The following is a 25,483-nucleotide window of genomic DNA, read 5'->3' on the forward strand; positions in this document are numbered from 1 at the left end:
ATTTCGAGATAACAGAGTTCGACATAGCGAGTTTCGACCGATAATTTTTAGAGAATGTATACCAGTATCCTTCTCTGGAACTGTGGTTGGGACTGTGGTTGGAACTGTGGTTGGAGCATTTGTGGATGCGGGGGTAGTCGGTGCCGGTTTCTTCCACTGTACGCACCCCTCTTCCTTGTTCAGTGGTATGAAATCACTACACTCCTCAGCTGAAATGTAGATTCATGGCTTTAAGCAAGTGATACGAAGATCTATTTAGTGAATCACTACTGGTGACACCTAAAGGTTTTCTGTCACATAGAAGTTGCCAGATTTGGTCGCAGAACTGCCGGAATGATCGGAGTTGTCAAATACACGAGGGTGAAGGTGGTCTAGTGGTTTAGGAGTCCGCCTCTCACCCAAGAGATCGTGTGATCAGCAAGCCAGTGATCTAAGACTGCTGACAAAAGATCAGATCTCAATTTTTAATATTTAGGCTCGAAAAATGCATAACATATCATTTGTTGAACTTAATTATGAAATCTGCGATCTGATTTGGCAGCAGTCTTTTACCACTGGTGTCCATGCATTTTTGCATAAATTGGCTCGTTCCAAGACAAAACATAAAACAGTTGTCAAAACGTTCAATCTTTGAGAGTGTATGTTGAAGTTCGTAGACATTTCACCGATATTTTTGTTTAAATTACACGCTAATTAAAGAAGCCAAGTTGAAAAATAAACGGCTCAGATAATACAGAAGTTGCAAGCAGACAACAAAGCAAGAAGCCATTCGGAATTCCTCGGCCATTCTTATCGCAAACAACCTCGGATGTATGCCGGTACATCAGTTGAAGTAGTTCGTACTTTGTTAATTATATCATATATTAAATTTAGTGCTTAAGAGTTGTATTTATTGATCTAAGTTTAAATTGATTGTCAGTGAAGTGTATTATTGCAAACATAAATAAGATTCCCAAGTGTAATGTCATAAAATTTAACTGCTAAATAAAATTACTACTCGATCTACTTGCAGCGGACTTAAACGTACCACTTTTTGAGTATGTAATCCGTCCAAATACATCCGAGATTGTTTTCGATAAAAATGGCCGAGGAGTTCCGAATGTTGTTGTCGATAAAAATGGCCGAGGAGCTCCGAATGAGCCAAAAGCGTCATACCTGCTGTATCCTCGTGCAACTCAAGTCCACAGTTGATTGTTAGGTCATCCAGGATAATCTCAGCTTCCCCGCCGGTCGGGGCGTACTCGATCTCGTAAATAGCGTCTGACTTGGTCCGAGAAGTGTTTTTCAAGTACATAATATAGTTATGTTTGCTGCCCACCTTTACAGTTGGACATCCGGGTAAAGCTTTGTTCTCGTTCCCTGAAGTAACAAATACAAAATAAAGGTCGACAACTTGTTATTATTCTACAGATTGTCAAATACAGGTTGCTTCCCTTAGACCAAACACAGTTGTCATTTTTTTTTTGGTTTTATGAATAGAATAACTTAATATGGGAAAAGACGAAAACAGGAATAACAAATCAACTCAACTATCAGGCATCATTACCAGATCATGGATGCACATCATGTCCATGTTCAATATTATAAGTTTCGGGGCTAGTAGGTGACCCGACCTGGGATAAACGGGGCAAAGGAAACCATATGGATGGAGAGCGAGGCTCGAATCCGAATATGGTTTTCTGCGCCCCGCCCCGTTAATCCCATATCGGGTCACCTACTAACCCCGTAACGTATATATCACGTCGACAACCTGTTTACATGTTTAAATGTTTTATTTATTCATCGGAATATTCATCGAAATCGGAAAATAGACGCTACAATGGTACGATATAAATTTGGTGACCTAATATGGACAAAATATGGGGTCACCGTGTACCCAGTACTGGATCAATGGCGTTGCGTCATTTATGTTGGAGGGGTGATAGATATATCGTTAATCCATATAAAGAGTGTTCTGCTTATGTACGTCATAGCTCATCAATTGGGGCGGATCCAGGATTTTACGTCGCAAGGGGCAACTTTGACTTGTTGCGCCCTTCCCCCAGAACCGAAATTTATTTAATTAAACGTATTGGCAGTTGTTTTTTTTGTTGTTGTGTTTTTGTTGTTGTTTTTTTTGTTGTTTTTTGTTGTTGTTGTTGTTGTTTTTTTGTTTGTTTGTTTTTTTGGGGGGGGGGCTATTAAAGATGCACTCTTACTCCCAAATAAGATTTACCACAATACATAATACTATTTTAATTTTCCAAAAAAAGATAAATAAATGTCGCAAACGAAGGATAATAAGATAAATTTGAAAAGAAAGAGCATAAAACACGGTATTTCTACCTCATGAGACTATAATTAACCGCAGTATATCTTTTAGCATTCGCCAACCATTAAATATTTTTGCGCTTTCTGCTCTTACATGCATGGTTACAATATTGTTATCGGTTATTATTTTTTTCCATAAATGCATTATTTAGTAAGCAGTTAAAGATTTATCAGTCAAAATTCATGATTGTTACACATGTGTTTGCATTGATTTTGAATAAGAGTGTCACTTTAAAATGCTTTACGATAGAAGGCTAGAATCGTGTTGTGTATACACATTAATACGAGTATGCTCTCTTCTAACTGTTAGTTTGCAAATCAACGAATGAGAAAAACACACATACATAAAGTCGTTTTCTTGGGCTCATGTAATTGGAAACACTTGGACGCAAGCTTAGCATCTCTCAAGAACTTTTACAATATGTGTCTATGGGAATGCGTAAAATACACTTTCATTTGCTATAAAAACAGAAAAATGGTAGAACAAGAATGTGCGCACCAAGGGTTTTACAGGCAGTCGCGCAACTTTTGGCGTCCGACCAGCCCCGCGTCCTCGAATGGTAGACATTAAGCGTGTTGTAAAACAAGAGAATAGACAATTAATATTTACCTCAGAAGCTTGAGAGGGATTAAATCTGCTTGTTCATGAACGTTTATGAGAATGATGACGCGATTAACGACGGTTGAAGTGAAAAACCATTATCTTTCTGAATGAATTATTACCGTTATCAGCATCGGTCTTTAAGCTGCACTCTCACAGATTGAACGTTTTGACAACTTCTTTAAAAAAAAAATGTCTTAGAACGAGCCAATTTATGCGAAAATGATGTAAACCAATCATATAAGACTGCTGACAAAAATTAGATAGCAGATTTTTATATTTAAGCTTAAAAAATGATGTTTTATGCATTTTTCTTAAACCGTTAGTAACGCTTTTAGCCGTAAGACATTAATTTTCGAACGGAAATATGAAAATTTGCGATTTAATCTATTGTCAGCAATCTTATATCACTGGTTTGAAGATATTTACGCACAAATTTGCTTATTCCAAGGCAATAACTTAAAAAAAAGTTTTTAAAACGGTAAATCAGTGAGAGTGCAGCTTTAATTCTTTAGCCCCCGTTTTTAAGGATATGGAATCGATATAATGTTCCTGATTTTCAATAAAAGACCAGAAATGATATGAAGTGAAAATGCATTATCTTTCTAAATGAATTATTACCGTTATCAGCATCATTCTTAATTCTTTAGTCTCTAAGCTATTTTAAAGGATATAGAATCAATACTCTGTTCCTGATTTTCAATAAAAGAACAGAAATGATATGCCCTAAATCCAGCGATCAATGGCCCTCTTGTGACAGTTGGCAATAATTCTTGGCTCAGAAATATGAAAATGAAGTAATAGACTGTACTTCTCTTAGCATAAGCGTGCCTAAATACACCGTCGTTTGCAGTAAATATGTCATTTCTACCGACTATAAATAATTCGGATAGGAATCATGAAATAATTCTATCTTTTATAAGCGTTTGATGTTTCCGAAAACAGCGATCATAAATGCTTTATGCTGGTGTTACTAATGTCTTATCAGGTGTGATCCACCTTGTTTATGACAAACACAACGTATAATCAATTGCAAGAACATGTCATTTTCCTTGAAATGTATGACGTCATTAATTTAAACGAATATGTTTTGTTCAGGAAGGCAGGACGCACTGACCGACCGACATACCGACCGACTGACTGTCCGATGGACGGGCAGACAGACTTATGTTAGAATGTCCCTCATTAGACTATGATCAGACACCTTACCAAAATCATTTCACAAATACCTTCAACAAGACCCATCACAACAAAACAACAACAACAACAACAACAACAAAAAACAAAAACAAAAAAACAACAGTAATATTATTAGCCTATGGCCAGTTCCTATGGTGGCACAATGTTCCACATGTTTATACGGATAGGTGACTGTAAAGACATCCAATTCAAGCCTGATTTTGTTTCAGGAATTCGTGCTCTTGTCCAGAAAGTTGCTTAACTATTCAGTATTACGTATTATTGGCCCCAGGAGTATTAAGGAGAGATCAGGACTGGACAACCAAATATTATCTTGGAATTACCCAGAAAATGCCATGAATGCTACACGGTGAGTCTCCAATCTATTGTTTACGCAAACACTCGTAATTGTACATGAGCGACGCCAGAGCAGATTTGCAAGTAGAACTAATTATGCAAATTTGCAACCAGCTGCAGGGCGGAATAGTCGGTCCCTTGTGCGGCATGACTTGTTGTCGTATCAACTGCTAAGTCAATTAAACCTAAATCAGCCAGCTTGCCTCGTTTGAATGATTGGTAATTTAAATTTCATCATGTACATTATCACGCAGATCATCTACAGACGCGTAGCTGCCTATACGTGAGTAGGCGGCTGAATCCACATGGTTCTGACAAAAATATAAGCCAAAGTTGCAGTATGCGTACTTGACTATACATGATCCTAAAACTGTCCATTTTCCAGTACTAAATAAAGCAACACCGAACGCACAGAATGCACCAGATTGTACTATGGTTTCAAAATGTTCTGATGGGGCATGCCCCCGAACCCCCACACCCCAGCACAATTACGAATCCACATGAAAAGAGGGTTAGCTACGGCCCTGATCTTTTTTACTAACAACGCACATTCATGCCTGATAAACATGTTCTGCAGAAAAACAAACAAACACAGGACGTAATACGATTACAGTGTTTATAAAGCAGGGGCAATTAAAACCATGTTCTTCCAATCTTGCTTTTGACAAAGTTGACGAATTCTAATGTACAGTTTATTCAGAACTTTAATATGGCCATTTTTATCGAAAACCGGAACTCCTCGGCCAATTTCATCGAAAACAACCTCGGGTGTATGCCGGTCCATCAGTAAAAGTAGTTCGTAAAATTTTGAATTATATCATTAATGAAATGTAGTGTTTTAGCTCATATTTGTTGATCTAAGTTTAAATTGATTGCCAGTGAAGTGAATTATTGCAAACATTATTAAAAGTCATTAAGTTTAACTGTTAAATTAAATTACTACGCAATCTACTTGCAGCGGACTCAAAAAGACCGATTTCTGACATTGAAAACCGTCCATATACATCCGAGGTTGTTTTCGATAAAAATTGCCGAGGACTGCACCGAATGAAATCATCTATTTTACTTACCACGCACATTCATGCCTAACACACATGTTCTGCAGAAAAACAAACACACAAAGGACGTAATACGATTCCATTGTTTATAAAGCAGGAGCAATGGAAACTTTTTACTTCCCAGCTTGCTTTTGACAAAGTGGGCGAATTATAATGTACAGTTAAATGCTTTTGTTAAAGGCTGAAACTTACACTGTGGTGTAATATATGATATTGAACTAATATGTACTTTTGTCATTGAAACTAAAACGGAACCACGGACCTATAAACCATGGATTAGTTTATAAGTCCGTGACGGAACGCAATTCATTATATGCTTACCGGTGATTTATCGATAGTTATGTTTGAAACAGTGAAATAACATCTTGATATTTCTCACTGTTTTGAAATTTTAGCCCGCTCTCAATTGCAAATCAAACGTCAGCGCGCATAGGGCTGGGCACAGGTTCAACGACTACACTATGGCTAAAAATGACGTTAGGTTTGCATACAATTTGGCGCGCTTATCTGAAACAATTTATTTATGTCATTTTATACCTTTTCAGGCATGTAATAAGGTGAAATTAATGTTGGTTTCAGTGTAAGATTGCAATATATTTCACCTCGTGAACACCAAAAGTAAATATTTCACTTGTGAAATATAGCTTTTGGTGCTCACTCGGTGAAATATATCACGATCTTACACTGAAACAAACAATTATCCTCTACATCTTTAGAGCCGCACAATGATAGGAATGTTACCCTGGTAACGTAAAAGACAATAAAGAAGGATGATTATAACACGTAAAGTACATCATTGCCATTAATTTAACAGTACATATTTATTCAGAGGTATTAAACTCCACTCATAAATACTCGATTCCTGGAAATTGAAGGAACTTGTTCTGCCATAATCATGGCACTTTATCACATGCTTAAAGTTCAACTGTTTAAAACACATAAATGTAACATAAAATTTCAGTGATATAAACAGAAAAACGTTCAAAATGTATTACGATTTAACTATTAATATGTAAACAAAACGGAAAGGATGTTTCCCACTTATACTCGTTGTCATTATTTTTTTTTGCACATTTTGTTTTATGCATTTAGTTTCAAACAGTTTAAAGCTGCATTCTCACAGATTGGCCATTTTGACAACATTTATATGTTTTGTCTTGGAATGAGCCAATTATTACGTAAATGTCTGGAAACCAAGGTTACAAAATTGCTGACAAAAGAGCAGATCGCAGTTTTTCATGTTTACTTCGAGGGTTATTTTTTTATGGCTAAAAGCGTTACTAACGCTTTAAAAATAGAAGTGAAATTTTCGGCAGTTTCTGAAACAATTGATATAATTTTTATGTTCTATTGTGAGTTATCTTATATGAATGAATTGAAGGTATTGATACCAAAATCAGCCGACTCTGAGAAGAAAAAAAAGAAAAAAAGTGAAAGCTGAAAATCTGTGAGAGTGCAGCTTTAAATGCTAATCAGATATACCACCAACGCTAAGAATGTTATAAGCGAAAGCTCTATTTATCTTCCTCGGGAAACAAACCTTTATTTTTTCTTTCAAAACAGAATATTCATGAAGTCTTAAGTCTTATCTACACAATCAGCAACAATTTCTCGAATTGTTTTAGACATTTCTTCGCATTTTTTCTTCAGACAAAATTTCTGTTATGTTGGTGGCAGCGATATATTTGCTAGGAAAATGACGACACAGCTAAACATGTACAAAGTTATCAACCCTCGTCAGAAAGGCATCTGCCACTTCAAATTATGCAATAAGAAATGTAACCCCTGTTAACTTGTTCCGACGGTATGGATTTCCCGACGAGAAAGTAGTTTTAATGGCGTTGAGGCTTCGTCGGACACATAAGTGTCATAGCTTATAAAACTGATGTCAATAAAAACAACAACAAATTATGCGATCGTATCTTCAATTATATGTGCCTACATTTGCAAGTTTTGGTGTTAGGGGACAAAACTGTTGAGGTCATCATGCCTTTTTATTATATTCATCTCCGAAAACTATTTTGTGTTCTGAGAGTCTGAGATTGTATTTACTTATATAATTCATTAGTGTTTTGTGCTCGAACATGTAAAATACATGAGCAGCTCAATCGCACAGAATACAAACAGTTCTTACAAGCATGTCTACATGTATTTATTGTATACTTTTCTTTGATATGGATTTATCTGTTAAATAAAATTATGTTTCAAACGATGAAATACCAATTTGATATTTGTCGCTGTTTTACAAATTTAACACGTTCCGTCATTTCAGAATCGAACGTCAGCGCATACGAGGCTGGGACACAATTTTAATGACGTTATTTAGCGTTACGTTCAAATACAATTCGCTGCGCTTTCTGATGACGCTTTCTTTTTTTACGCCTCGTGTATATTATAATGATTCGTGTCTATTCGGTGAAATAAATTACAATCTTACACTATAACAAATTATACCCATATTGTGATTCCAGTCGGATATAGTGTAATTTGTTGTATATCTAATATATCTTGTTTCCTATTCAGCTCCAGCTGAGTCAGAATGCCATAAAATAAATGAAATAGCTCGAGGCAAAACAAGATCGATGCTTTTACAGACAAAACAGAACATACAATCATATCCCGTAGCTTGCGGAAAACGTAATGCAGCAGTTGGCTAAAATGGACCATGTGTTTAGCGATTTAAGTAATCTGCTGAAAGCTAATTTAGTGAATAAATCATTGACGACATGTCATGTAATCACTGGCAGCGACGCGGCATTTGTGGCCAAACTTCTAGGCAGTCAGGCCTACAAAAAAAAATACATTTGGTTCGGGTAACCCGACCCTACCTTCGGAATAGGCGCCGACCCTACCGTTTTTATAAGCGATTTGAAAAATAATAAAATAATAACAATCATAAAAAATAATAATAAAAAAAATGCTTTTCAATATGTAGTTTAAAACCTTAAATGCATATACAGAAGATAACTTTAACACCTTTTCCAATGATGAAAATTACATTCTAATATAAAGCCTTATAAAAAAAGCCTACCTACCCTACCTATTTTTGAAAAGGTTGTTACCCTTACCAAACAATTTTTTACGGCCTCAGCAATTATTTAAACAGCTTCAGGGCAGGGAATCGATTACGTAATCAAGCATTATTGAACATTCAAACTTCATGCTTATCACTTGTAAGCACCCGGGGAATTTTCTGGAATTTTCAGAGAATTAGCTAATACCGAACGTCAACGCCAGCGTTCCAGACAAAACAAGGATTTTCATTGACATTTTAGTAATTGCGTAAATGGTCTATTTCATAATCTCAAAGCTTGTTTGCGAATGGTAAACATAAAAGTGTGAGTTTTCTGGCAGGCAATTTTCTACAGATCTTGATTATATTAATATACAAATGTACTGTTATAGCGGTGTTCATATATTATCTTTATAATTAGTTGTAGTAGTTGAACAGTATTAACATATATGGAACAGCATCAGCGGGTAGAAAATGTTAAAGATGCACTCTTACTCGCAAATAAGATTGACCACAATTTATTCAATTGTTTTAATATACCTAAAAGGATGAATAAATGTCCAAATCAATGTTTTGTATGAAGGATATCGAGTTTAATTTGAAAAAAGTGCAGAAAACACGGTTTTTCTACCTTATGAGACGATAGAAGATCGCAGTAAACCCTTTAGCACTCACCAATCACTTAAATGTTTGTGTGTATTTAGCTATAAATACACGGCTACAACCTTGTTATCAGTAATTAATACTTTCCATAAATGCATTATTTACGAAAAAGTTAAAAGGTTTATCACTTAAAAGTTATGTTCGTTATACATGCGTATGTATTGATTTCAAATAAGAATGTTACTTTAACTATTAGGAAGTATTATTCAAGTCTCGTCGTTTATTCGTATTTTAGTTCGATCCATCAAAGTTGTCCAAGCATCATATTTAATAGGAGTCAATGATGAAACCCCCGTCGTTCAGGCGTGTGCCTTTTGTGTCATCAAAAACATCAATAAAGCCCCACCACCAACCCATGAAACCACTATGAGCCCACTTTTTAAAGCCCGCTACAATTTGTAGCAACGAGGCGCGTGGCAAGGGGGCAATTACTGGAGCACCTGCCTCATTAGCATTAATTTGATCTGCCATAAGAAGTTAAACTGGTAATTTTCTAGTGATCAGAGATGTCAACCGGAGATTAGGTAGCCTTGATGACATTGTACGCCCCCGTCCATTGTGACCACTAGTTGTGACATATGACCTGTTATTCAGAAAACCAATGCCAAACGTTGTAGCATTGTATGTTAACCATGACATAGCTGATGCCAATACCTTTAAAGATGCACTATTACTATACAAGATCAAATTTCTTACAATTAATAGTATTGTTTTAATATTCCAAAAAGGATAAATAAATGTCGAAAATTATGGTTCTTATAAAGGATACCGAGTTTAATTTGAAAGAAATTAGCATAAAACACGGTATTTCTACCTTATGAGACTATAGTACACCGCAGTAAATCTTTTAGCAGTCACCAATCATTTACTATTTTTGTGCTTTCTGCTATTAAATACACGTTACAATCTTATTATCAGTAATTCATAATTTCCACAAATGCATTATTAAGTAAGTAGTTAAAGGTTAATCAGTCAAAATGTATCTTTGTTATACACGTATGTGTATGTATTGATTTTGAATAAGAGTGTCACTTTAAAACATGTCAACTGAATTGAAGGACAAACGGTAAGCACATGGCTTAAATGTGAAATACATCATTCAAGTATATTACTTTTTAGAAAATAAATGCAATACGTGTCCCTCGGGAAAATAGTTGCCTAGCAACAAAATATAATTGAAATACTGAAATAATCGGCTTCTTGAAACCAGTGATGGAGTTTTCTTTGTTCAAAGGCAAAACTGGACAATCAATTCTTGGGGAATCGTGACAAAGGTTTTTTTGTGGAACTACTGCTGAAAGGTGACGTTATTCAAAATTTTTTTCTACAAACAGACCGAGCGGCCAGTGAGCCGACTATAATATATTCTAAATAAGTTTTCTTTGTAATCATATTTGATTTAAAACAAACTGGTTTTGTTCTTACTTCCCACCAAATTCTAGCTGTTGGCGGAAAAAAAATAATATGTTCCACATTATATCTGTAACATTTATGATCACCGAATTCTTATGATTCTCCGGAATGTATTCTTTTTGCAATGACTTCAATGTGTAGAAACTAGAGAGCAAATGCAGAATACCTTGTTTTGTTTAAATTCAATTACCTGTGTTATCTTAGAATATAAGAAGATATTGTGGGCGTTACAAGAAAAAGTTCTTATTTAATTACGGATGCACATGCGTTAAGCCCCCGGAATGAGCTAGCACTTGGCGATACTCCGATACAACTGACATCAATGTATTAAAGAAATTACATCGTTTGAAGCTCAAATGATGGAACGCCCGCCTAAATGTTCTTTTCAAAGAAATCCCATCCATCACGTTGAACGTATTCTTGACTTAAAGGTGCCATTATTATTGTCTCAGAATGAACCTCTATGCAACGTAGTTTCTTTGATCCTAGTCATTCACGATCCTATAAACCTGCTGCATGGTCCATAGCCTCCCTTCTCAATTCCGTTTCAATACGTCGGCTTGCTGGAATACAACTTAACCGTGTGTTTGTGTCTTGGTAACTAATAAACGGTATATTGTCTTCATATGAAACTACATTGCAACAAAATGGGTATTTATGCACTTTTGCGATAATTGCGGTTTACCATTTTTGTATGCTATGATCGTATTATTAGTAGAATTATTATACATTCCATTTTCATGCATGTTTGTAATAATATTTGTATGCGAAAATAAGCTGTATATGCTTACATCGAAAATAAACCTTTTGTTATGTTATGTTGTGTTCATTCGCAACATATATTACATATACGGTAAAAACCCTATATGCGACCACCCCGTTTTCACGACCACCCCGCTAATGAGACCGAGTTTTATCAGATCCGATCTTTTTCCTCTATAATTCAATGGTCGTAAATCAAAAAAAGGGCACCCCGTTATACAGTAATATGACCACTTAATCCAGTCCCTTTTAATTAATCACATGTGAAATTGATCATTTACGCGACCGCAGGCAATTTGTTGACAGGTATACATCTTTGAGTTCACATCTCGACTGACACCCAATGGAAAGAAGTTTACTACACCTGATAATCACGGACCACTTTACGACAACTTTGTAGCCGCTTTATGATAGAGGTCAAGGTTAGAGTGAAAAACACGGAAGTGTTTGATAATTGATGGATTTAGATTGATTTAATGCTTTTGATTGGGAGACCTACTTTGCCAATGATGATGATGACTGTGAGACTACTGAGCCAGTGTTGATAAACACTCACCAGGATGCGCTTAAGTATTTGCTTCAATTGAAAATGTACTGCATGAGTAAGGACTTGAGTGATCTTTCTCAAGATTAAGTTATGAGTTGAGATGAACTTAAAAAAAAACAGTCAAAGTTAAGTCAAATAGTAAACAGTCCATTCTGACTAGTTTTTTAAAGTAAAAAGTCCATGGAGACATGGTTCCGAAAATGTTTAAGAAACTAAGACAAACATACATATATTAAGGACAATGCATAAATTGAAACTGTGTTGTTTTGACACGTGTTATTGAATAATGTGTGATGTACTTTAGTATAGATGGACAATGACCTTGAGATTCATTATGTCAATTGTGGGGTCAGACGATACAAGAGCTCCCTTCATTTGTCTTGTGAGCTTGATTAAACTTTCCTTAACGTTTCATTAGCATCTAATCACATATACTTGGTGTTAAAGACGTAGATAGAAGAGTCCTTCATCAGGAAATACGCATCAAATGGCAGGACTGACTTTTCCTGTTACCTATCACCTGCTACCGGTATAGGAATGGTCGTTTAACCATTTCACAAACATCAAACTAAACAATGGGCTACTTATGTGACCATTGACAAGGGCAACATATTGTACGCAGTCAGAATAATTCCACACACTGCATGTAAACATTCTCGTTCACCAGAGTGGATGCCATGCGCTAGATTTATCATTATCAAACCTCTGATGAATAAGAAAGTATGTTTAAACGGATTGAACGTGTTCGACGGTTGCTAGTACTGTAACAATAAATTTCTGTGTACTTTTAGTATGAACGTGTTCGAAGGTTGTTAGTACTGTAACAATAAATTTCCGTGTACTTTTAGTATATGATTAATTCGAGGCAAAATCCAACCTTCAACTTGGTCTTCCCAATGATTCCTTAGTTAATGATGCGCCGTGACCATCAGGCCTTCTGTGACTCTAACATTTCAAGCAATAACCCCGAGGGGGTCCTCTTATAGAAACCGACATCAAACGGCCATTCCCATGGAATCGCTTGACCGCGGGGTTTTATGGAAACAATTATTGAGACTCAATTAAATCGTGTTCTATAGTTCCGGAGTAGCCATAAAACGGTGCTTTGACGCCTATCTACGCCCCCTTTCTTCTACCGAGCTTTCAAATCTTGACAAATGCTAATTTCTATTTTTTCTTTTTCTGAAAAATCGTTTGATGACATTGTCTGATTAGACATCCGTGAATTTTGTATGGAATGTTCAATGTCTGGTCGATATAAATGTAAAATGAAAGAAGCAACAATAGAGAGAAAACCAGACAAAATCGATGCACTTCTGCAAAAACCAGGTAAACCTGGAATTCATTTGCTGCACAATTAAAGATATTGTAAACGTGCACAACAAAATATATTTCACTAACGTTGTTTCATTATGTAATCTACGGGATCGCACCAAAGGGAAGGGGGTCCATATTCGACACAATGATGTATAATTAACTTAATTGAGAAAACACATTCAAAAGAGAAAAGATGTACAATATTTATACGAAAAACTACAGGAACAAGCTCAGTAGCCAAAAGTTTAAACATAACCCCCGTTAAATGGCACATGGCAAATGCCAAAGACATAGAACACAAAAACAAAAAAATCACAAACAAGAAACATGGAACAACAGCACAAAACTCCACAAACAGCACAGTGTATATATACTATATAAAAAAAACTAGGTGTGTTTATCAAGGATTGTTAGGTTTCCGTCTCGGAACAAGCCAACGATTTACATCCTCGTACACAAGAGTGATGATGCTATGCTTACCACATTTTTAGTTTCGCACTCGATTTTGCAGCGATGGAATCAGAGGTTAGATTTATAATTATCAATCTGCTGACGAATGAGAATGAAAATATAGAATACAGAACTAAATAAATATTGCTGATGAAAAATGAATCTCTTAAATCTCTTAAAGGCAACGCTACCAGCCAGGGGCGTAGCTTTGTCGAAACTGACTTCCAAAGAGGTGCTTTTCGATCTTTGTTTCGATTTTGCAAATATGCTTTCAAGAACATCAATATCCTTACATACAGAACTAAATAAACATTGCTGAATAAACATAAATATCTTAAATCTCTTAAAGACAACGCTACCAGCCAGGGGCGTAGCTTTGTCGAAACTGACTTTCAAAGAGGTGCTTTTCGATCTTTGTTTCGAGTTAGCAAATAGGCTTACAAGAACACCGATATCCATACATTTCACCTGAGATGTCTTATAAGTTTTAATTAAAGTAAACAACGTTAAAATGATTCATTTAATGTAATGATATTTTTTTACAAAACATGTGTTGGCCGCGGCCACCATGGCCTATAGGAAGCTACGCACCTGCCAGCAGTGTTTGGTGCCGTCTGCGAATTATGCTAACGAAATTGGTCTCAACAACCAATTCATCGAATAACCCGCAATTCTAACTGTCACTCCAGGCGAAATAATGGCAGCAAACGAGGTCTCCAAACAAAGACAAATGTCCTATATTGCAGCTTTTATCGACTATAATTCCACTAACTCTTTAATTCATTGGCAATAACTACTGGGAATGACCCTAGTGGTCAGCAGGCGACATCAACAATCTCCCGGCTGTGGTCTGTTAAGAGATTTTGTCGTATGGAAATTACATGAATATTCAGGCAAAGACAAAATGGTTGACCTTTAAACAGAATTGAAAGAGATAATATTAACCATTTCTTTTAAGATGCTCTGAATACAGTCTGGATGTAAGAATATAACTCAAGAACAATTAACCTTAAAGTAGCACTCTCACAGATTTTCTGTTTTCCCTTTTTTGTTTTGTCTTGGAATGAGCGAATGCTTGCGTAAATATGTGTTAAGACTGCTGACAAAAGATCAGATCGCAGAGTTTCATATTTCCGTTCGAGGATGAATGTTTTATAACTTAAAGCGTTACTAACGGTTTAAGTAAAATGCATAAAACATCATTTTTTTAGCTTTAATATAAAAATTCTGCGATCCATTTTTTCATAACAGTCTAATATGACTGGTTTACATGCATTTTCACATAAAATGGCTCGTTCCAAGAAAAACAACAACAAAAACACGGTAACTCTGTGGAAGTTCAGCTTTAAGAGATTTTGTCTTATGGAAATTCATGTATTGAATATTCAGGCAAAGACAAATTGTTGACCTTCTGAACATAATTAAAAGAGATAATATTAATCATTTCTTTTAAGATGCCCTGAATGGAGTCTGAAAGTAAGAATATAATCTATTTTTTCATAGCAGTCTAATACGACTGGTTTACATGCATTTTCGCATAAAATGGCTCGTTCCAAGACAAAAAAAAACACGGTAACTCTGTGGAAGTGCAGCTTTAAGAGATTTTGTCGTATTGATATTCATGTATTGAATATTCAGGAAAAACAAAATGGTTGACCTTTTTAACAGAATTAAAAGGAATACTATAAACCATTTCTTTTATATGCTCTGAATAGAGTCTGAAAGTAAGAATATAATTCAAGAACAAACTCCGAAGTTTACATTAACCTTAAGCTGGATGCATCATGTGCTGCCTGAATTACATCAGAAACATAAAATTAAGTGCCATTTAGAAAACAAAGTACAATTCTTTGCCTGTTCGTAATCAGCAAATTAAGAGGAATGAGCAATCCATCATCAATCAAGTTGTGCAGTCTTTAAGAACAGGCGCTTGTAATGATAGAAAGCAGGTTTCTATGGAGAACCGCGAGGAATTTCTAACAACGGAATGATTCAATGGCAATCTAAATTGAATGTAGGTTATATCAGCTTATATTTCATTTTAATTTTTATATAGCAAATTGCATGGAGCTTCATTATGTTTAACCTTGTTCTAAGATAGACCCCCTCTCTGAATTTGCCCTAACGGTGAAGGCTTCTTTCAATCATGTGTCTGCCAGCAGTAAAGGTGTTTTATATTGCTCATACATCTTATTAAAATATTTCAAACGACGATGAATGCATTGCCTTGGGGTGGTATTCAATATTTAACTTAAGTTAATCTCATGGTCATACATCATTGACTCCATTCACTCTATTGGTCAGTTATTTATAACAAGTAATCCGATTAGCTACATCGTTCGTAAAGTCAAATAAGAACACTATTGAATACCAGCCAAAGTCTTGAGTTTGATGAAGTTCTGAAAGAGTGAACATTCTGAACCAGTATGAAAAGGTCTCAGCTCACTGTAAGCACAGGTATAAATAATAGCAACACTTTCAACACTCTCACGGCGGATAATTTATATTTGGCTGAGTTGCCTACATTGCAGGAAACATATTCACTTTTTAAACGAAGATATATAATCAAACAACTATTGAAATTTATCTGAAACCGTATAATCAAAGGAATTATTACAAAACATCTGTCCTACGGTGCATTAAAACTATCATACAAAGTGTGAACAGATGCATCAATATTTAACAAACGGGAGAATGCACATTCTACGAAAACATCTAGACAGGCTCAAGACAGAAAAAAACTGATTGTAAAAATAACGCACTTGACTTAATCTGTTTCACAAACTATTAGAAGTCGGTTTATACAATTGAATAAGAATTGGGAGAGTTAGATTGAAGATAACATAATTGTAATACAGTCGAACCCCGATGGCTCGAACTCCCAGGGACAAGCGGGATTGTTTACATTCAGTATAAAGAAATCGGTCCTCTATATCTAGTTCGAGCCAACGAGGAATTCGAGCCAAGCGAGTTCGAGCCAACGGGGTTCGACTGTATACTTATTCTTCACATAGAAACACGTTTATATTGTTTTGAATATAAATGAGTAAGTGTTTGAACAATGATGATACATTTATAAATGATATAATACTCCCTGTATATTTCATTTTAAAGTCTAAGCATCTATTAACAATATTTTCAATGGCCCTGAAGCCTTGGGTGGTTTTCCAAACTGGTCTAAGAACGATGTAGCTAATCGGATTGCGTGAAATAAACAAAAACGGACCTATACAGTGAATAAAGTCAATGATGTTTGACCATAAGACTTAGGTCAACTAAGTTGACTTTAGTTGCATATTGTATACCACCATTGGCATAAAGTTGAAGTTGGATTCTACATTTGTGAGCCCTGAAGCCTGGCTATAAGTTAGTCTCGGAATGCCGGATTGAGGAGGTTTTGGGGGAAAAGTCTTTCTCTGGTATTCCAGGTAGCGAGACAGTCAAGTATATTGCATAATTACGTGTGTTTATGTTATTCCAAGTCGCCAGGATGACAAACGGATGGGCGTGCATCCTCCTGGAAAACGATACCTCGTGCTCGTGGAATTCTTGCGCGTGCCTCTTAATCACTACTTCAGAAAAAAAGTCTTGTAACTACATGTATAAGAAAAAGAAGGATTGTTTTCATATCTGAAAACCTTTTTAATCAATGTTGTCATTGTTAGGCGTGTGACAAAACATAATAGTCACTAATTCCATTCCTAAGCACGTCTAGTTCAAATGCTAATCAGAGAGTGAATACTTTGAAATACATTTGCCAGAATGTTCTACGCATTACCCGGAACTTTACCGTTTTGCATTCTCCAAAGATGATTATGTATGACAAATAAACCACGTTCATTTTGAAACTGTATGACTATGAAGACGTGAACGCCTTCAATAAAATACCGATGATGAATCTTTGTAAACAAACATTAGGTACTTGAGGGTGGATTAGTATCTCCGATGCGTACTTATCAACTGATTCATTGTAAACTGTTCATATTAGTTGTTGGCAAAACCAACTGCTTATGACAAATATTTGTGATTGACGAAAATTGGAAAGGACAAAAGTCTCCAGAAAAAAGACAACCACTAATGAGATCCGAGATTTAAATAACAGATTCTGTCCTCTCGATCGTGTGCACAGTAAAAAACGTTTCCGTTGGCAGTGTTTTGAGGAGTTGTAAGGCCTTCAGTTTTATATAAAGTCAGACCTTGTCATGTCGAGATAACGAACATTCGATATTACCGAAAAAAACAAGAAGTGTGAAACTAAACCGAAAAAAACGACACATCTAGAACATCGAGATAACAGATTTCGAAATAACGAGATTTGACTGTAGACTTATTGGTCCAACGAGAATTGCCGACAACGCCCACAATAGCAATGAAAACAAGAGAAGAACCACCAAAGAACAGATACCGTAACCATCAAGGACGGGTTACTTTCTGAAAGGAATCCATCGAAAAGTACCACAATGCATACGAAGTTAAAATTCGGTTCGATACAAAGGCAATCTTTACGATTGATACTACATGTATATAAAGAATACTGACTGCATTGAGGGTGATAGTGCATATTGGTCGAGGTCAAGGCAAAGTCCCGGCCATTATTCCTTCTATTTTCATATGAAGCATACTGACGATAGTTCGAAACCCAAATAAGTCGAGGACTCGAGCACCATTTTGTTTTAAATATGAAATATGGACATTAGCCTATATATATTATATATCTGTCATTCGACGTACATCGTAAGTTGGCAAATTGTATGTCAATGTTTTGCGTCAAACGCTATTGGTCATTTCTGAAAATTCCATTTGACATTATCATGCCAGTTTCACACGCCAGTCAGTCTGCAAAATGGTCCATGAATAGTGTATGATTGCCTAGAAATTACAATAACGACTCATGATTACTGGAAACACCCATGTGTGGTATGTTTGGTAAACGGAGAATGATATAGAGACACATTTATTTAACAAATCCATATCCATTTGTTTACAAACATATACTTGTGTTTCATACCTATTAAATTTCCGTCTAAGATATTGCATGATTCAAACGTAAAATATGGACACCGGACAGAATTTCTGTATTTCTGTAATCCTCGTGCACTTATTTCAAACATAGCATGTATGGAAGCGCAAAGTGGACTTCCAATCGTCCACTTCATTATATAAATGTTGGTTTGTTTAAGAAATCTGTTACAAATATATATTAAATGACGCAATAATATATAGTTACATTATAATAGGGATTATATACTTCGTCATAATTTTGTCTTCTAGGCAAAATGTATTACGGAAAAATGGGGTGGTCCTAAAATGTTTCATACGAAGCAGAAAATGATTTTTTTCGAACATTTAAACTCATCATCTATGACATTCTTGTTTTTATTTCTTTTCAAAAATAGATAAATTATAAAATATATCTTATATTTTGCTGGAAAGTAATTACCACAGATTTGTCTCCGTGAGAATGGTAAAGCAGTAAACCTTTAAAATAACGCAATAAATGCAAACACACTCGAAATGGCCACATATGAACCAAGTCGATGTCATGATTGTCATTGATCCGTATGTAGTCTGCGCACGTGTACCACGACCATTGAACGCCAGCTCAATCAAATATCGGTGTAACACGGAAGTTTCAAGAGCTCATTTTCTTTTTCCATCGATAAATGGTGGAGCTAGCGTTTAGTGGGCGTGTGTACGTTTGTTGAGATACTTCGTCCGGACAACCTTATTTGGAGTATGCAGTTCATGTATGTGCGTCATGTTTAATATCAACTTCGTTGAGCCTGGCATTATTGAATATGGAGATTCTAATATGTAAACGTCAATTGTAATATAACCCATTTAATGATTTCGTTTAAAACAACAACAACATTGAATATTATTTAATCAACTACTGTTAAGGCCGTTGATGTATGTAATAGTTAGATGACATGAAGTAAATTCTTAATGATTAAGAATAGGCGGAATGAGCGTTACAAACAGGCCCTTCTTAATCATTAAGAAATAACTTCAAGTCATCTTAATGACTTAGAATACAACCTCATTGGCTGATACATTGACAACGCAAACTCTGACGAAGGGAGTGTGCATCGGATGAGTAACATCGGGCGGACCTTTAAACACCCCCGAAATGTGAAATTCTTAATGATTAAGCCTACTTGGTACTTAATCATTAGATTGCCTATCTGCAATTTCTTTGGCTGAACATGTAGTTAGTGTTCTAAGGGAATTTGGAATTGAATGGTAATACTGTTGTATTCTGAGTCAGTTAGAAGATAATATAATAATTATTAAGAAGGGCGCTTTCGCTACGCTCACCACGCCGATTCTTAATCATTCAGATCTTACTTCATGTCATCTAACTATTACGCATCACTTCTATTTGCTTGAGTCAAAATTCATCGCACTCGACCTTAGGCTTCGTTCGATATGGACTTTAGGCAAGCAACTCGGAAGTGATTCAATCTAACAGATTAACCGACTTACATGTTATTCCATTTTTTTTGGTAACTGTGCCATTTAATATGTCGTACAACTGACACATGACTGTACATGCGATCTATTTTCATCTACTTCGCTTGCAATGAAGGCATTTGTGCATAAAGTGCATGCAACAAACATTTACTTATTCGTGGCAGAACCAGTCAGAGAAAATGATATATATATATAAAAAAATATTTTTTATCAATCTCGATGTAACCGCCGAATATTTATCAGGAATGATAGTTTACATATTCCTCTCAGAGTTTTGTATCTCGCAAGAATTAAATAACGTTCACTAAAGTAACCTTATTACAGATTCATATTCAAATCATTTACATTTAAAGTCGAACCCCGTTGGCTCGAACTCGCTTGGCTCGAAGTTTTCATTGGCTCGAACTGTATGTTAAGAACCGAATTCTGTTTACTGAAGGTAAGCATTCCCGTTTGGCTCGAACTGTTCGAGGCTCGACCCATTTTCGCCGGTCCATGGTAGTTCGAGCCAACGAGGTTCGATAAAAACAAACATTTTTCTTCCATCTCTGTATGTAACCGCCGAATATTTTTTGAGGAACGATACATATTCATCTCAGAGTTTTGTATCTCGCAAGAATTAAATAACTTAAAGTAACCAAATTACAGATCCACTTATTATTCAGTTCATTTACATTTATATGCATTTACTCGGTATATGGGAACCGTGGCTGCCTATATATCTTGCCCATATCTTGCCTAGCAGAGTCGCAAAAACGGCAATATTGTGACTGATGAAGGCACAAACCAGACGACATGTTCTTCTGTTTTATTCCAATCTTTTCCCAACGGACACCGAGGCTAACGTGCGCATCATTTAAGAGGAGGTTTCGTAACAAACAAATTTAAACATATGTGGTATGGTTTCAATAGGATTGGAGGAATCATATCTTTAATGTGCTTGATTCGAAATTGCCAGACACGTATCAATACCAAACATTAATATACGGTATTTCGGGATGTCTGATAAAGAATCAGGGGACAGAGATGAGTTGGGCTTGTCTTCTCTACGCCTTTAAGTCAGATAAAAAAAGTGGAACCCCGTTGGCTCGAACTCCCAGGGACCGGCGAAAACACCTCGAGCCTCGGAAAATTCGAGCCAAGCAGGATTGTTAACATTCAGTATAAATAAATAGGTCCTCTACATCTAGTTCGAGCCATCGATGAATTCGAGCGAAGCGAGTTCGAGCCAACGGGGTTCGACTGTATATGAACCTATGTAAACAGGTTGTGCTGTGGATCGCCAAACCATCAGTGAGAATCGACTTGATGCTTTTGTGTCTTTTGTTGAACAATTGCTTTTGCTATCTTTAAGATTTTTGTTTTGTAAATTATGACCGCTTTATTCCAGACGACGTCTGAGACACATGACTTGTATCAAATTAAGTCCGGCTATTAATGTCTGTCTCCGAGGGGTTCCTGTCTTATTATTTCCAATTATGTTATGATGTAAGAACATGAAGGAGGCATGGTGGCGAAACTCATACGACAATACACCAGTGTGGGTCAGGTACACTCACTCTGAAGGACACAAAGAAGATGAAGGAGGAGGGGCAGGATGAGGAGAAGGGAGAGACGAAGAAGGGGATACGAAGTTATATGAAGAGCAGGATGAGGGGAGGAGAAGGATGATGAGGAGGAGACGGAGAAAGAGGAGGATACGAAGTAAGAGGAGGAGGAGCAGGATAAGGAACAGGAGAAGGGAAAGAAGGAGGAGGCTACGAGGTAAGAGGAGACGCTGGAGAATGAGGAGGACACGAAGTAAGAGGTGCTGCAGGAGGAGCAGGCGAGGCAGCAGAAGGGAAAGAAGAAGGAGGATACGAATCAGGCGAAAGAACAAGACAATGAGAAAATAGAGTAGGGAGAATAGGAGAAAGATACGAAGTTATAATGGGGAAAAGAGGAGAAGCAGAAGCAGGAGAAGAAGGAGGATACCAAGTAAGAGAAGGACCAGGAGGAGGAGAATTAGGAGGAGGACGCGGAGAATAATGAGAAAAGTAGAAAAAGAAGGAGAAGTAGGAGGTACAGAAGAAGAATCAAAGAAGACGATGAAACAAAGTGAGTTTAAACGTGTCCCTTGCGTGGTATGTAATATTACTTAGCTATGTTTGCATGCTATGTAAATTGTCGTACATGTGTATATGGCCATAATTGACATTGTTAAAAATGAACACGGTATCTCGTCAAGGTGATATTACTTGGACGTATGACATGTATAATGATGCCAATATTCTGCGGTAACAACACGACAAAACACGCCTTTAACCATTTTATATATATACCTAATGCAACATTGATTTTTCTCTTCTTCAAGAAAGCTTCACAATACAATAAATGTATAATTTATCAGGCGGTTGTTCGACAAACATGAGCGTTTGCCAGTAAGAATCGTATACTACAAGACATTTCTTGATTCCTCCAGCAAAAAACAGCAAATACCTTCATGTACCCAGGGCGTAACACAACATCAAATCTGACAGAATGAATGCATCAGTACTAGACACAAGTAAAAACAGTTATTGGTACACAATGTATGAACTAGTGTTTCCTGGCAATACTGTTGAGACAGCGTTTTGTTTGGTACATGTTTTAAGCTGCACTCTCACAGACTGAAATTTTCGACATATTTTTTCATTTTTTTAAGTATTGGAAAAAGCACAATTTTGCGTAAATTCTGGAAATCAGTGGTATAAGATTGTTGACAAAAGATCACATCACAGTTTTTCATATTTACTTTCGAAAATGTTTTGTGGCTAAAAGCGTTACTAAAGCTTTAAGAAAAAAGAGTTTTCCGGCAGTTTTCAATACAATTTGAGATTTTTTTCTATAGTGAGTTTTCTTATATGACTCAATCGAAGGCATTGATGCCAAGATCAGCTTATTCTAAGACAACAAATAAAATAAAAGTCAAAACTGCCAATCTGTATGAGTGCAGCTTTAAGGTTAAACCTGCATGGGTTTTTCCAAAAACTTAACTTATATTTATTGTATTTTATGGAGACAATACAGTAAATGATCGCATACTCAATATTTTCTCGAAAATGAAAACTATTCCCTAATGATACCAGTCTTAAGGCCTGGTGCACATGGTTCCACAAACTAGAATGATGTATGCTCAAATTCTTATGCAGACAGAATGTCTTCAGTTTTTGCTATTTTGAGACTGGTGTATAACAAGGGTTTGGAATATTCATGTTTGTGAAAGTGCAGTGGCACGAGCGCTGTCTGCGATCATCAACTTGAATGATGTACGAACTGTTTGGGCTGTCATATGAACATGTATAATTGTAGTATTGACAGTAATTGAAACTTGTCAAAAATGGCAGAAACATGCTCTAAAACAGCAATAAACGATGTTTTATGTTTGCACCTGGTAGGAGATGTTTTATGTGTGATTTATGTTGGTTAATTTATTGACACATATATGCAAAAACTACATCATTGTGAGAAGTAACTCTTGTCTTGTGAATTATGACGTGTGCATTCGACTTTTGCTGACAAACATTCGTTAAATTTGAAGTGTATGTGCATAAAGATACAAGGACAAGCGATATGTATGTGCCTGTACCATTTACTGATACATCTGGCAGGCGATGTTTTGTACGTAATTTATTGACATATATATGCAAAAACTACATCATTGAGAAAAGTAACTCTTGTCTTGTGAATTGTAACGTGTGAATTCGACTTTTGCTGTCATGAATTCGTTAAATTTGAAGTGGCTATGTCTAAAGTTGTAAGAGAGAAGCGATAAGTGTTTTCCTGTACCATTTAATGAACATTTCAGAATCAAAAGGGCCCAAACTAAAACAAAGATATAGCCTTCCATGAAAACCGTCTCAACTCTGAGTTTAAACTCACAGTCCGAAAACAGTTTTATTAAATGATGAAAATCTTTTCAACAAATTTCACCGCCCATGCTCTGCTATATAATGGTAAAGGTAATGATATTTGGGGTAGTGACTAGACTCAGACTTTGAGACCTGTCCGTAAACATAGGCTTTGAGCCGCAATATCACAATAAACATATCCCAGTATATCAGGTCAAATCTCAATCTTAATTTCAACTAATTTTTCCACATAACAGAACATTATTGTTCAACACCTTTTCAATAACGTAGTTTTTCATTCAATGTGTTGAACAAAACCTTTGTCAAGTTCAAAGTAACATTCTTGACATTCTAGAGCCAAACATGGTCTTGAGTAATTGCTAAAAACAATGAGCTGGTTCTGATCAATAAATGTTGTTACTTCCCTTGGCAAATTATCTCCCCTGAATGCTCTTTTCGTGGAGATCTTCTCTTCATTTCCGGTGTGCAAAGTAACTAAATGAAATGCTTCCGGGTCTTGTATCCCTTCAAGTAGTCCTTATAAACAATGTTTCTCCCCACTTTAGGTTGCATTTGATGATGTATACATTGCATTCTTGTATGTATTTTCAAGCTTACACATGATTTATATCATATTTGAAGACATTAATGAGGTTTTGAATAGTATTTTGCAGGACTTCATTCTTGGTTGGAGGAATTCTGAGATGACCCTAGAGATGCGGCCATGACTGTGTCACATGGACGCTATAGATATTGACTGTAAAGAAATGAGGATAGCAGAAAAACGAAACCATCTTGATTGTTTTTCTGGTGTTAAATCAACAGACTTACTATTCATAATTTGTGGGAAAATAGTGTCAAAGCTGAAATGTTTCTGCAAATACGTAATAAAGTGGTGATCTGGAGTAATCTTACACATAATAAAGATGAGAATTACCTTGTGCCGAGACCAGATGCGATAATGAGCGAATCTACACCAAAATCGACGTTAAAAAAGCGACACTATCGTTTCATTTGCAGTAACTTCTGAGAAAAATTTGTGAATGGACTTAGTGTTGCGTTACACGGATTCCCAAAGGACGATAGGCTAAGAAAATACTTGATTAAATGTTTCAAATGATTTTGTTGTATACAAATATTTCTTTGAAACCTTGACAAAAGTGTTTAATCAGCATATTTCAGTCGAGAATTTGTTTTAAAAAGATTTAAAGGATAAAACATATACGAGTTGGGGTAACTTATGGTAATATGTCGTGAAATTAGTTAAGTTTTAGATTGTAATTTTGTCATATTTGGGCGGAGGCATAAATATTCTCAAACGTATTCAGAACTTGTGTACTATACACGTTTTTTTTTTTGGGGGGGGGGGCGCACTTTTATAGAAGGTATAAACTAGGCCTTAAAGACCAAGGCACAGAAATGATCCATGTTTAACGCTTTCACAGTGAACGTTTACTGCCCTAGCTCTGC

General features: G+C 36.1%; 1 protein-coding gene across 1 annotated transcript in view; it reads right to left on the reverse strand.

The window, feature by feature from the left end:
- The window catches only part of LOC128218581 (uncharacterized), a 52,703-nt gene that overhangs the window by 4,789 nt on the left and 22,431 nt on the right, over window positions 1-25,483 (reverse strand). Inside the window, exons 2-3 of the mRNA XM_052926285.1 lie at window positions 1,156-1,359; window positions 63-209 (exon numbers count right to left, since the gene is read on the reverse strand). Coding sequence (XP_052782245.1) covers window positions 63-209; window positions 1,156-1,359 — 351 coding nt within the window. The remainder of the gene's footprint in view (window positions 1-62; window positions 210-1,155; window positions 1,360-25,483) is intronic.

Source organism: Mya arenaria, chromosome 14, assembly GCF_026914265.1.
Source record: "Mya arenaria isolate MELC-2E11 chromosome 14, ASM2691426v1".
Lineage (NCBI taxonomy): Eukaryota > Metazoa > Mollusca > Bivalvia > Myida > Myidae > Mya > Mya arenaria.